The 12,526-nt window shown below is 33.9% G+C and overlaps 1 protein-coding gene across 1 annotated transcript; it reads left to right on the forward strand.

The window, feature by feature from the left end:
• Nucleotides 1-1,472: 1,472 nt before the first annotated feature.
• LOC144841602 (polypeptide N-acetylgalactosaminyltransferase 1-like) lies at nt 1,473-11,793 on the forward strand. Its single transcript, XM_078698041.1, has 11 exons — nt 1,473-2,088; nt 3,446-3,642; nt 6,256-6,422; nt 6,940-7,198; nt 7,340-7,453; nt 7,893-8,010; nt 8,319-8,419; nt 8,912-9,137; nt 9,893-9,985; nt 10,121-10,261; nt 10,964-11,793. Exons 1-11 carry the CDS (start codon nt 1,672-1,674, stop codon nt 11,114-11,116), a joined length of 1,986 nt encoding a protein of 661 aa, XP_078554167.1. The 5' UTR covers nt 1,473-1,671; the 3' UTR covers nt 11,117-11,793.
• The last annotated feature ends 733 nt before the right edge of the window (nt 11,794-12,526 follow it).

Below are 12,526 nucleotides of genomic sequence, written 5' to 3' on the forward strand. Positions count from 1 at the left end.
GTGCATTAGGTATAGCCCACGGTACCTTTATTAATTAACATTACTGTCAATTTGATCACTGAAAAGGTAAATACACATTCTTTGATAGGTTTTTCTATATATTTAAAAAAATAATCTTATTTCAGCATATGATGATGTATGTTCTTACTCCTTACTTGAATCTTACTTGAATCTTCGGGCTCATGATTAAGGCAAATGCCTTTTAAACGCCCTCCACTTCTTCTGTATTTAACTAGAATTGTTATATATGTAATAGAGATGGGATGTAGCTGACCTGATATGATTTGTTAATTTTATGATTTGTTAATTTTTAATTGTATTTATACTTGCCATCTTATTTCAATTTTTTGGTAAGGCTAAAGGAATTTTTATATTTATTTATGGATAGGTCAACATTTTACAGTCTACTGAATTATATATTAATATTATTTAAAATGTTCGGGTGACTTCCATGCAGGCGGCCTTTGGCCTTAATTGAAGTCTCTCTGGTCCTTTTGTATATTTTTTGCTTTGTATTTTTTTCTTTATGGATCAAAATAAACTGATTTGTGACTTGTGACTTGTGTGACATTTAGGAAATAGTTGGGCTATCTTTCACATAAGGGGTCCCCAACATATGTACGAAAATAAAATCAGCTACCCCGAAGCATGAACATATATGAATGAAACAAATTGAAAAGTGGTCGTTTGTTATTCACGGTTTTCTCAACCAATGTTGGATTAAAGTGATTAATTTTGGATGTTGGATTAAGCATGATTTAAATCCTAGTCGATCTCTCTCAGACAAAAACATTCATGCTAAAATACTCAAACATATAGTGTACGACAGTGGAGACGAAAGTAAAGCTCTGTCTACACTATCAAATTAGTTGCTTGATGTGCCCAAATATGGTAGTGATATGAGCAAATATGTTAGTGATATTATGAGCAAATATGGTAGTGATATGAGCAAATATGGTAGTGATATCACATTTTTTCATTGTCACATAATGTTTGATAGTGTAAGACAGAGCTTAAAACTACGGTCCACGGAACTGAGATAACATTCTTTAACACAAGGCAATACTAACACATAGGCCTATCACATAATGCAGAATAATGTATTATGAATAATGCATGAGAAAAGTAAGGCCTACCATATGTCAATTAGTTATATCTTTATTACAATATAATTATTCGAAGTTAATCAATCGTATGCTTATTCCGTCTACAAGCAAATCATAATGTACTAAACCAACTGGTGAAGCAAAAACCCATTGAATAATTCAACCATCCGTACTCGTATTAATTAACCCACGGATGGAGTTTAATATCGAACTGTATTATCTATTAGTGTTGGACGTAGCTTTTCTATTGTGTTAGCGATTATTATAGTCACATTATTTATTGACAAATTATAATCGATCGATGTATCCACGTAGTATACCTACAGTCGGTGTCAGCTGGAGCACACCTACCATTAGACAGTATCTGAGTATCATCACGTTGTGTGTGTTGTAGTAGGTACAGAGACGAGATGGTGTACGAGAGATGATTTTAGATTAGGCCTACAGCGACGATAGATTTTTCGTTGGAGCATGCCGCATCCATCTCGCGATTTTTCTTTAAAACCATCGTCGAAATTGTCAGGAAGATAGAACGTGAAAAGAAGTGGAATAAACTTTTAACATAATGGCAATACCAAGAAAAATTATACGAGCTATTATCATGACGTCTGTGTTATGGATTACACTTGATATGTTGTTAATATCACTTTACGGAATGTCTTCTGGGGCGGACAACCCAAATGCGTCAATGAAATTGCCCAATTTAAACGTACGAGATGAGATTCACAACGGGCAGCAAGATATACAAGCGCCTGTTGATAGTGGAATGAGCGACGCAATAAGTAATCTTAAAGATAAACAGAACCGATTAGTCAGTAATATAGACAGTTTAAAGCTTAGATTAAAACAAATTGAGTCCGACGTAGGTGATATAAAAAATGTAAAGTCTTCCAACAAGTTAGTAAATCATCCTCTTCCAATGCGTCAAGATGACGCATATCCGGATATCCAGAATCATAATATACCGGTTGTTAACAAAAAGGTAAGCTTGATTCATTTTAACAATTTACCAAGGGATACTCGCGTGTAGTTTTCGAGTGGAATTTCGAGGTGGAATTCTTTAGTAGGCCTACAATATAAGCCTACACATCGTATGCTTATCAACAATTTATCGTCATTACCGAATATCACACGCATGGTTTTTATTAATAATTATTATTATATGTTCGGAGCAGTAGGGAAACATAGCTTGAATACGTGTTTAGCATTATTAAGATCAATTTTTAGTGCTGTACAAAAATATAGATTTTCGTTAATACCTGGAAGGCAATCTATATAAATAAACTATAAAATATTCTTCGTTGGGAATTATGAAGACTATCAATCTTCTTCAAGATAATCGGTGTTCTTTATTCTCCAACAATTTTGTTTTGCTATCGTTGAGACATGAAGAGATAGAGAGGGGAAGGACAGGTACCACCAAATATACCGTCCGCATGCGCGCGCACTGTAGTTACGTCGTAACCGTCATATTATTTTGAATGCGCATAATTAAATACAGTAATACTTCTATCTCACCATGGTAATTATTACTCCATGATTTCACGTAGTATCCTTCTGCAGCTGCCGGCAACCGGCATCCCGTGTTCTTTTTCTGCATTGTCTGTTTTGTATTAACGCTTTCAAAACTTGGTTACCAAGCCTTAGTAAGTTCAGTAATCTATGTGATGGATACCATTCAGCCATCACACAATTGTCTTGTCACATTCAAGCAACATTATAGTTTTCATCAATGGACCTTTTTGTTTGCATAAAGTAGACAACTAATTACTTTATTTGAAATGCAATATTTATTTCAAACCTACATTGTTAAGCAAAAAAAATATAATAATTATAATATTGATATTGAAAAAGCATTGTTGGTTATATTGGGATGATTCGTAAAAGACAATTAATATCGGTTTCGCTTTCATCAACACAATTTTAAATACAAAAGTTATAGAAACTGTGTTGAGAACGATTTCCATAACACATTATTAACAAGATTGAAATGTTGTTGATGATATGATAACAATTAATAGAAGAAGCTTGATGATGTTGAAGAAAGTGACCTGACCTCAGAGGATCGATGACGTAGTATGATTAACGACGTCATTTAATTTAGAATTTTGATGATTCAGTAATAATGTTGGTTTTAACGTTGATTAAAGATGGCCATGAAATCTCTTCGTAAATGAACGTCGACATTTCTTCTCAGCTAGCATTTATAACCGTTCCATTTTAAACATCGTATGTGACGTGTCTCTTCTATCAATAATACTGTTTATACATGTAATTCGATTCTGTTTGCTTTGTTTTTCGTTATTATTTGATCAGCTTTTTCGCTACCATTTTCTCAGATTCATCTAGTAAAAGACCTGGATGTAACCTCATCACCACGTGACAAAAACGCACCTGGTGAAAGCGGTTTACCTGTTGAAACTAACATAGCAGATAGAAAGAAAGTGGACGATGGGTGGCGTCATGCGTCGTTCAATGAGTTTGTTAGTGACATGATATCATTAGAAAGATCGATACCGGATACCAGACCAAATCAGTAAGTATAATCTTTTACCTCCATGGTATAATCTAATAGCACTAAATCCAAAACGTATTTATAAAGGCACTAATCGCGTTCCATAGGAAGGATTATTTTTGTCCTGTTCCTCATATTTTACAGGAAACCGTTATACGATCTTAATGTCCAACTTCTTTTCAATGTGATAATCTTGAAGACCACGTGTATTATGGCACGTTAGTTAACCCCCTCCCCCTGTGCCCCATTTTTACAACTTCTTTTAAATTTGTAAACAATATGGCAAGTTAAAAGAATAAAAATACAGTATTATTATTTACACAACGTATAGAGTAAGATCATCATCATCATCAGTGGAGAAATTACTTCCATTTATTGTCATTTGCATATAAAATATACATAGAAATTATGTTTGCTCTCTGAGATATACAAAAACAGAAAAATAAAAACAAGTTAGTTAATATATAGCTCCTCCCACTCAGGCTTGCCTTTTGGAGGTTGCCCCCCTTCTTTTGCTTTCTATTTTTTATTATACAGAAATATTTCTTTAATGTGACAATCTTTTATGATTCTCTGAAATTTATGATTTGTACGTTACAGTTTCTTTTTTTAAACCTTATTCGTTTCGTTGTTATTAATTTTGTTTCTATCTTTCTGCATTGAAGAAAATAATGTTTATTTTGATTGATTGATTGAACAAAAACAATTAAAAAGTGTCACGAGATACAAATCAACAAAATAAATATACAATAATGAACATTTTATTATAATGCAAGAAAAGAAATAAAAGTGGAAACGGACGCGATATGTATTATTGTTCACTGCAATACGGCATACTAGTATTTATACAAAAGTTATGCTAGCATACATTATTAATAAACCTATGTTTTAACAGAACAGATGACCTAATAAGTTACTCTACACCACTGCCAAAATGATTTCAGACTCACGTGCAATTTAGTATAGGATATGACCATAGAGATCTCTATCATGACTATCCTCCGGGGTTTTTAAAATCACTTTATGATCTATTGTTTCCTTGGTCGTTACACGTGAATAATGCCATACTATTGTTTTACATGTTAGGACTGTCTATGGGGTGAAACATTTGGAGCATTTCCCTTGCCGGTACTTACAAAAAGTGCATCGGTATAACATGTGACAAGATCGTCATGGAATTGCTACGTTTGGTATTGTTGAAAGATCCTCTACCACAATCCCACTCATTCATTCATTTATATTTGGTAATGATAATTTCAATAACAATATACACGACAAAGTACAAGAAGAAAACGACTACACTAAAAATGGTACGGTAGTTGATTTGCAAAAATCCATATATACTAGGAAGGAATAGTGAGACTGATTCAATAGCACTTCAACATCTTGACTTGTCCCAAGTATGATTTATTTCGAGGCTCAAGTAGTATACGTATGAAACGCAATATGTGCCAAAATATTTATCTTTTTACTAATATTAAGTCAAAACTGCGTCTGGAACCCAGACTATTCAACATCCATCTTCGAAAGATTACAGTTAACATAACTTAACTTAAAAATACATGACTTCTCTTTTTATAAATATGTAGGAAATCAAAATAACATTTGTTTCCATGGTAGAACAAACCACTTATACATTCTCCAAAACAAAAGCACTTATTAGAAAATATTGTCTCGGTCAGTTTACACATCCTTCATTAAATATTGTTTAACTTTATGTTAATTACATTGACATTTTTATGTACCAATATAAAAACATTTTATTTACCAGTATCGTTTAATAACCTTGCAGTTATTGACTCGTTCAATAATACTCAAACTTCTGTGCACAATTGAAACGAACAAAAGTAGGTCAACAATATGTCTTATCAAGGAACATGTATTTGGAATAATTTGACAGATCATGTAGAACAATCTGTAAAACTTATTCTAGAAAATTATATACATAGACTAAATATTTATGTTAAAAAATCGCAATTTTGGTTATTAATTGTGTTATTTTGTATTATTTGGTAGGTTTACATGTTCAAATCACGTGTCATTATTGTGTATCCTATTCATTTTGATCATGGAATAAAAATATCAATGAGACTGAATCTGATATTAGAGCAATGTAATTAATTTCCCGTATTTGGTTAACAAATGCTCATCCATTTGTCTATAGTTTTGAACTTTGACCTAGGTAATTTTTTTAGCCGAATCCTGCATGGTCTACATTATCATTTTTTGAATAGAAAACAAAATGTTTGATCAATCAATAGTCGTTAAATGGACACGCAACAGTAATATACTCTACCATGATGGAGAAAATAAATATCCATTTCACGAATCTACAGTTACACAAATCAATATTGCGAACTTCATTTCCTATTTAAGAATCTTCCTATTGTTAGCCAATCATTGTTCTTCGTGATTTTTGACAATATAAACAAAGTATCTGTTTATGACATAAGAACAAGGGAATTATATTCAAAATCTACGCATGCGCATTACGTGATATTTTAGTTGTTACCAGTATTCTGATAACATTAATATTTCAGCTTTAAAAAAAACTTTAGGCCTACAGAATCGTACAATTTATTAGGCCTACCCATGATTATACCAGTTAAAAAAGCATTTCCCTTTTCAATTTAGATGCAAGTCAAAGGAATACTCAAACAGGCTGCCCTCAACGAGTGTTATCATCTGCTTCACAGAGGAATCATGGACTCCACTTTTACGCACAGTTCATAGCGTAATTAACAGATCACCTCCAGAACTTATTGAAGAAATTATTCTTGTTGATGACTATAGCCAAAGAGGTAAAGCAGTCTAGTAGCTTTCTAATGTAGTTTAGTACGGTATAAGATTAGTAGTGGAAACAGTGACCAGTTACAACTGGCAGAAACAACTCATATCAGTAGCATCAATAGCATTGGTATGGACAGATTGCACTTGTTTAGTTTACAAAATGAACACAAAATAAGTAATGAATCCCATTTAATCCAAAAAAAAAAGAAGAGGTTTGTCACGTCATTTTACACCCGCTTCTGCGGCTGTCTCTGGGTAAATCGTAACTGAATATTCAACAGACAGATACGTATCTAGATGACTGTCAATAGTCTGTTATGATCTACCTTGAGACATGTGCAGAATTTGTTGGTTTTCAACAGGTAATATAGTTGCTCTTTTTGCTACAACTAGTTATAACTCTTAGTAATGCTATGAAAGTTGTTTTGCAACTGTTTTTACTATTTCCAATCTTTAATTGAAATGAAATACAGTGAAAACCGTCGAATGAAGTAAGACTAGATAAGTGAAGTTTCTTCTTATTTTTAGATCAATATTTAAAAGAACCTCTAGAAAACTACATGAAGAAATTTCCAAAAGTAAAAATTCTACGACTTCAAAAACGAGAAGGTTTAATCCGTGCCAGGTTAAAGGGTGCAGAAATTGCAAATGGAGAAGTTCTAACGTTCCTGGACTCACACGTTGAATGCAACGTAGGCTGGTTGGAACCACTACTGCAAAGAGTTTGGGAGGACAGAACCACGGTCGTCTGCCCAGTCATTGACGCCATTGATGATAAAACATTCAAGTAAGATTTTATTTTGCTTAACAACCCTAACCCACCAGATGAATATTTAACTAAATACAATCTTTCAATAAGCTGCAAATGAAACCTCCGCAAATCAAAGTTTCAATAATGTTTTCTTTCGACAAACATTTATTTCTGCAGGTACATGCAATCTGGTAATTTGATTGGAGCTTTTAATTGGGAGATGCAGTTCCGATGGGCAGCAGTGCCAGACTATGAGTTAAAACGTCGCGCCGATCAAAGCTTGCCCATCAGGTTAGTTTGAGGGCGATATGCTGAATGGATTATCGATCTTATTTAGATTTTGTGACTGAGGACGATTCGTTATTCAAAATCATTAGGTCATGACTATATATTTGGTCGTTTGAAATCAACTAGGCCTAGTGACGTCACATCCCCTGAATGTGCATATTTCCTCCACATAGCGCCTCTGGGTCCTGTACCGGTACTAGGTGTTAATAGACGGAGAATTACCGAACTTGTTGAATTGAGTTTATTTTTAGTGGGCTATTCAAAATTCATATTACTATATTGAAAAATACTTTATCTGAAACTGTTTAATGTCAAGATTTAACCAATATTTTACACGGTGCACGGTAGGATGAATTATTATTATTCTTAACAATGTTAAATAATAAGATGTATGTATGTAAAGTAGTATGTTAATGAAATTCCTCTCGTTATCAAACTACAGGTCTCCGACGATGGCAGGAGGTTTGTTTTCAATAAATAAATCCTACTTTTATGAACTCGGAACTTACGACCCAGGATTGGATATATGGGGTGGCGAGAACTTGGAACTTTCTTTTAAAGTAAGTTATTTAATTTCAAGATTATCTTCAAGATTCAAGACATTTTACAGGTCCACTTAAATGGAAATTCATATTGCTTAACAATTTTGCAATAAAAAACAATTAAACTATGAAAAAAAAGAAAGAAAAATCTTTGCCATAAACTAATAATTCTGATAAATGATACAGACTGATTGTTTAGGAACCAATAGAAGTAAAATAAAACAAGCTTGTCTCGTAAGCTTCCTACTAAATAAACGGAAAAAAGCAATAACAATCTTCTAACAGTTACAATTATGATTAATAGGTTATTCTCTTCTTTTTTTTAGATTTGGATGTGCGGGGGTAGTCTGGAGATATTACCGTGCTCGCGAGTAGGCCATGTCTTCAGATCAACTCAACCTTACAAATTTCCAAAAGGAAATATGGTGTAAGTACGCCTAAATGTATGCTTTGTATACTGCATTGTACCGTAAGGGCAATCAGATATAAAGCTCTATCAACACTATCAAACTAGTTTGACAAAAAAAGTGTGATATGCCCAAATATGGTAGTGATATGACACAATCGTGTCACATTTCTTTGTCACATAAAGTTTGATAGTGTAGACATAGCTTTAGGTGAATTGTTCAACATGCGTACATGGTCTTGCATTTAATTTCTTGTTGCAATGTAGTAAACTTTCCCGGTTGCATTATTTCTTTGTATTAGTATATATTATATAGGCATACACCATAAAAGTAGAAATAAATGTATTTCCATACCTTTTACTGATCGTCAATGCTCAAATTGATAATGATAATAATATAAATCCTTTAAAAAAAGTCTATAGGCCTACTACTTGTTTGTTTAGTCTGTTCTGTAAATTCAGTTTTAACCAGTACCATGTAAATTGTACCGTATAGTTTTTATCTTTTTAAAGAACGTTCCTATATAACACACAACGAGTTGTTGAAGTATGGCTTGACGATAAATATAAGAAGATATTTTATAAAATGCGACCGTCACTAGTACATAAGGACTTTGGGGACATCAGTGAGCGATTGCAGTTTAAAAAGGATAAGCAGTGTAAAAGCTTTGACTGGTATTTGAAAACGGTATATCCAGCACTGTCCGTACCAGAAACAAGATTTAGGGCTGACGGAGAGGTAAGCATGCCTATTGTCGGTTTAGTAATACTGTACGTAATAGGCCTAAATGAATACTAGAGGGAAATGGCGAACAGACGTCTACAATCGACTTATGTAAAAAATTATATTTTTTATTTGAACCGTATTTAATGAGGGTGATCCATCTAGCAATTGCTGATCATTTGGACCCTCAGAACAGATGCAGTACACAAAATACAACAATAACAGAAAAGTTAAAGAAAAACAAAAGCCTATAAATAAAAAGAAATACCTGAGAATTAAAATTCAGAATAAGAAAATTTGGAATATAATAAATAACTGTTAAATTAAGCAAAAATAATAAATGTATGTACTTAGATCTAATATTTTACAAATTTAAAGTCGGGAAAAGGATTACATAGTTTGGAGAAAAGTCATAAGTCTAGGTTTGAATGAGGAAAAGGATAAATAATAATAATTCCGTATGCTTATTTATACACAAATGCCTGTGATGATTTTTTTTTAAGTTAATAATTCCTGTGGTATTTATATTTTCGACTCCACTTATGCAGAATATATTAGCTCTTTATTGAAGTTGTACATTCTGCTCTCTACATCCCACGCCATTTATGTAATGACATGTCATCGCAGACGTGGCGTCATCACGATTCACCATTTCCATATTTTTTCGGCTGTAGGCTATATCAATTTATACATACAGCATAGATTGAAATTAAAAACCATAACAAATTATATTTCATAAATCTTTATAGCTTTTGCATTTATTATTTCAGCTTAGAAATGTTGGACTAGATAGATGCCTGGATAACATGGGTGGCAAGGGTAGTCCTGGTGTTTTTCCTTGCCATGGACAAGGAGCAAATCAGGTTGGTAGTATGCCTATAACTCTGAAGAAAAAACATTATTTGTGTCAAAAATGAAAATGATTAAAATAATGTAGCAGGATTTGAAACCACAAACATTGTTTATATTAATATTTATTTTTCTTTACTACGTTTTAGTATTTCATGTATAGTCTAAAAGGTAAAATAATGACCAGCGGCTTCGACAAATGTCTTGGCAGTTTCCATCAACATGCGTTGACTATAACCTTTCTTCAGTGTGATTCGGAAAGCAAAGCATTTAAATTTGAACATAGACAGGTAAGAAATGATAGCAGTCAAACAGACTATGTTAACAAGAAATAATAGTATTCAATGTGAGAGTGGTATTGAGTATAGGAGTGAGATCTAGACATTGGACACGATAGATTGAGTACGACTCGTTGAATACGACAGTGAGTATGACAAAGTGAGTAAGATACCGTGAGTACGACAGTAAGTTGGAAACTGTGAGCATGCCACAGTGAGTACGGCAGTGAGTAGTGTACAAAGTACATACACTGATGATGTGAGTACGATACAGTGAGCTAGAGACAGTGAATACAACAACACAATGAAAATATAGCGATACATTCTCCGTCGATGCATGATAAGTTTAAAAAAAACTTGTAGATCCGAGTCCTGAAAGTAGAAACGTGGATACTTATTATCCCATCAAGGCAATCTAACAACAAGATTCTGAGCTCCAGAGATCAAAGGGTTTATCTGTGGCACCAACACGCATCAGTACCACGCCACCGCGCACCGCGAAGAATGTACATAGACAGTAATGTTGATAGTTGTCGCAGCCAGACATAAGAACAAAAGACCGTTATACTCAGTGTCTTGTTGTTAGATTGCCTTAGTGCCATCCTGTCTGTTGAATCTTCCCTGGCCGACATAGTTACGCCAGATCCATGACCGAATACAATCAACAGTAAGTTTCCCCTCACTAAAAATAACCATACTACATTTTGTATTTAGGGCGGTGCAATGTATATTACTTCTGGAAGCAAATGTTTAGACATGGGAGATAATTTAAGAGGTGTGGCGCTACGGGTATGTAATGGTGGGAAAAATCAACAATGGCGATGGAGCAATTATTACGACGATGAAGGCAAACGAATGGTTATTTAGAAGATATTGCCATCTCTGAAAAATCAGAATGAGTTTCTTGTACGGTATCATGTCTAGTTCCAATAAACAGCTCAGGTAGTTTCTTGTCTTCTGCCATAACGTTCTCCAACATGGGTTTCTGGTTATGCCCTCTGACACAGAACCGTTATTTTTTACTTTTATTTTATGCCTACATAGGGGGCAAGGATTACCAATAGTAAATTAATCACTGTCCGAGAAGACCAGGAACCACCACCAAAACTAGGAGTGTGTCGGCCTCGAATTCATTCCGATGTTGTTGGCTCTTTAGGTACGCTACCGTAACCACCTTTCAGCCATTTGACTGTTTGGCTGAATGATTTTTATTACTATACTGTATAAGGGCGTAAGTTAAACAGTGTAACAGTGACACACGTGTTCAATAACGGGACTTGGCCGTAACTCTGTTAGACATGACTTCAACAAAATATTCAATGGACATTATTGAAAACCAGAGTCAGTTGACTGATTATATTATCTTTGCCAAATCGCATTTTCTGTGTTTTTAAATGTCACTTACTGTACTTGCTTTTTGTGATTACTTTTTTTTCAAACACTTTTTATATTTTAAGCCTTTATAAGCTGAGTTATTAATTTTTTGTTGGTTTAATTTTTTTTCTTCCTTAGTGATATAATTATAACTATATTGCTTTTTACCATTGATTACCTTTCTTGGAATTTTTAATAAAGAAATTAGAAAACTAATTAGATATTGTAATTGAATTATTATTGAACGTGTATACCGTTTGATTGAAAAATAATTATCTGGAACTTGCATAATGGAAGGTTTTTAAAGAGGAAATCGATCAAACCTTTACATATGAACATTCACGTACTATAGTGTCTATAATGAGGTGTCCATAGTCTGCCTTTTAGTATCTATGTTGTGTGTCCATAGTCTGCCTTATAGGATCTGTGTTGGGTGTCCATAGTCTGCCTTTTAGTGTGGATTGAGTGTCGTGTCTCTTTTTTAGTGTCCGTGGTAAGGTGTCCATAGTCTGCCTTTTAATTTATATGTTGGGTGTCCATAGGCTGCCTTTTAATGCCTACGTTGGGTGTCCATAGTCTGCTTTTAGTGTCTATGTTGAGGTGTCCATAGTCTGCTTTTTAGTATCTATGTTGGGTGTCCATAGTCTGCCTTTTAGTATCTGTGTTGGGTGTCCATAGTCTGCCTTTAAGTATCGATTGAGTGTCGTGTCTCTTTTCTAGTGTCCGTGGTAAGGTGTCCATAGTCTGTCTTTTAATTTATATGTTGGGTGTCCATAGTCTGCCTTTTAATGCCTACGTTGAGTGTCCATAGTCTGCCTTTTAGTGTCTATGTTGAGGTGTCCATAGTCTGCCTTTTAGTATCTATGTTGGGTGTCCATAGTCTGCCTTTTACTGTCTGTGTTA

Source organism: Antedon bifida, chromosome 4 (assembly GCF_963402885.1).
Source record: "Antedon bifida chromosome 4, ecAntBifi1.1, whole genome shotgun sequence".
Lineage (NCBI taxonomy): Eukaryota > Metazoa > Echinodermata > Crinoidea > Comatulida > Antedonidae > Antedon > Antedon bifida.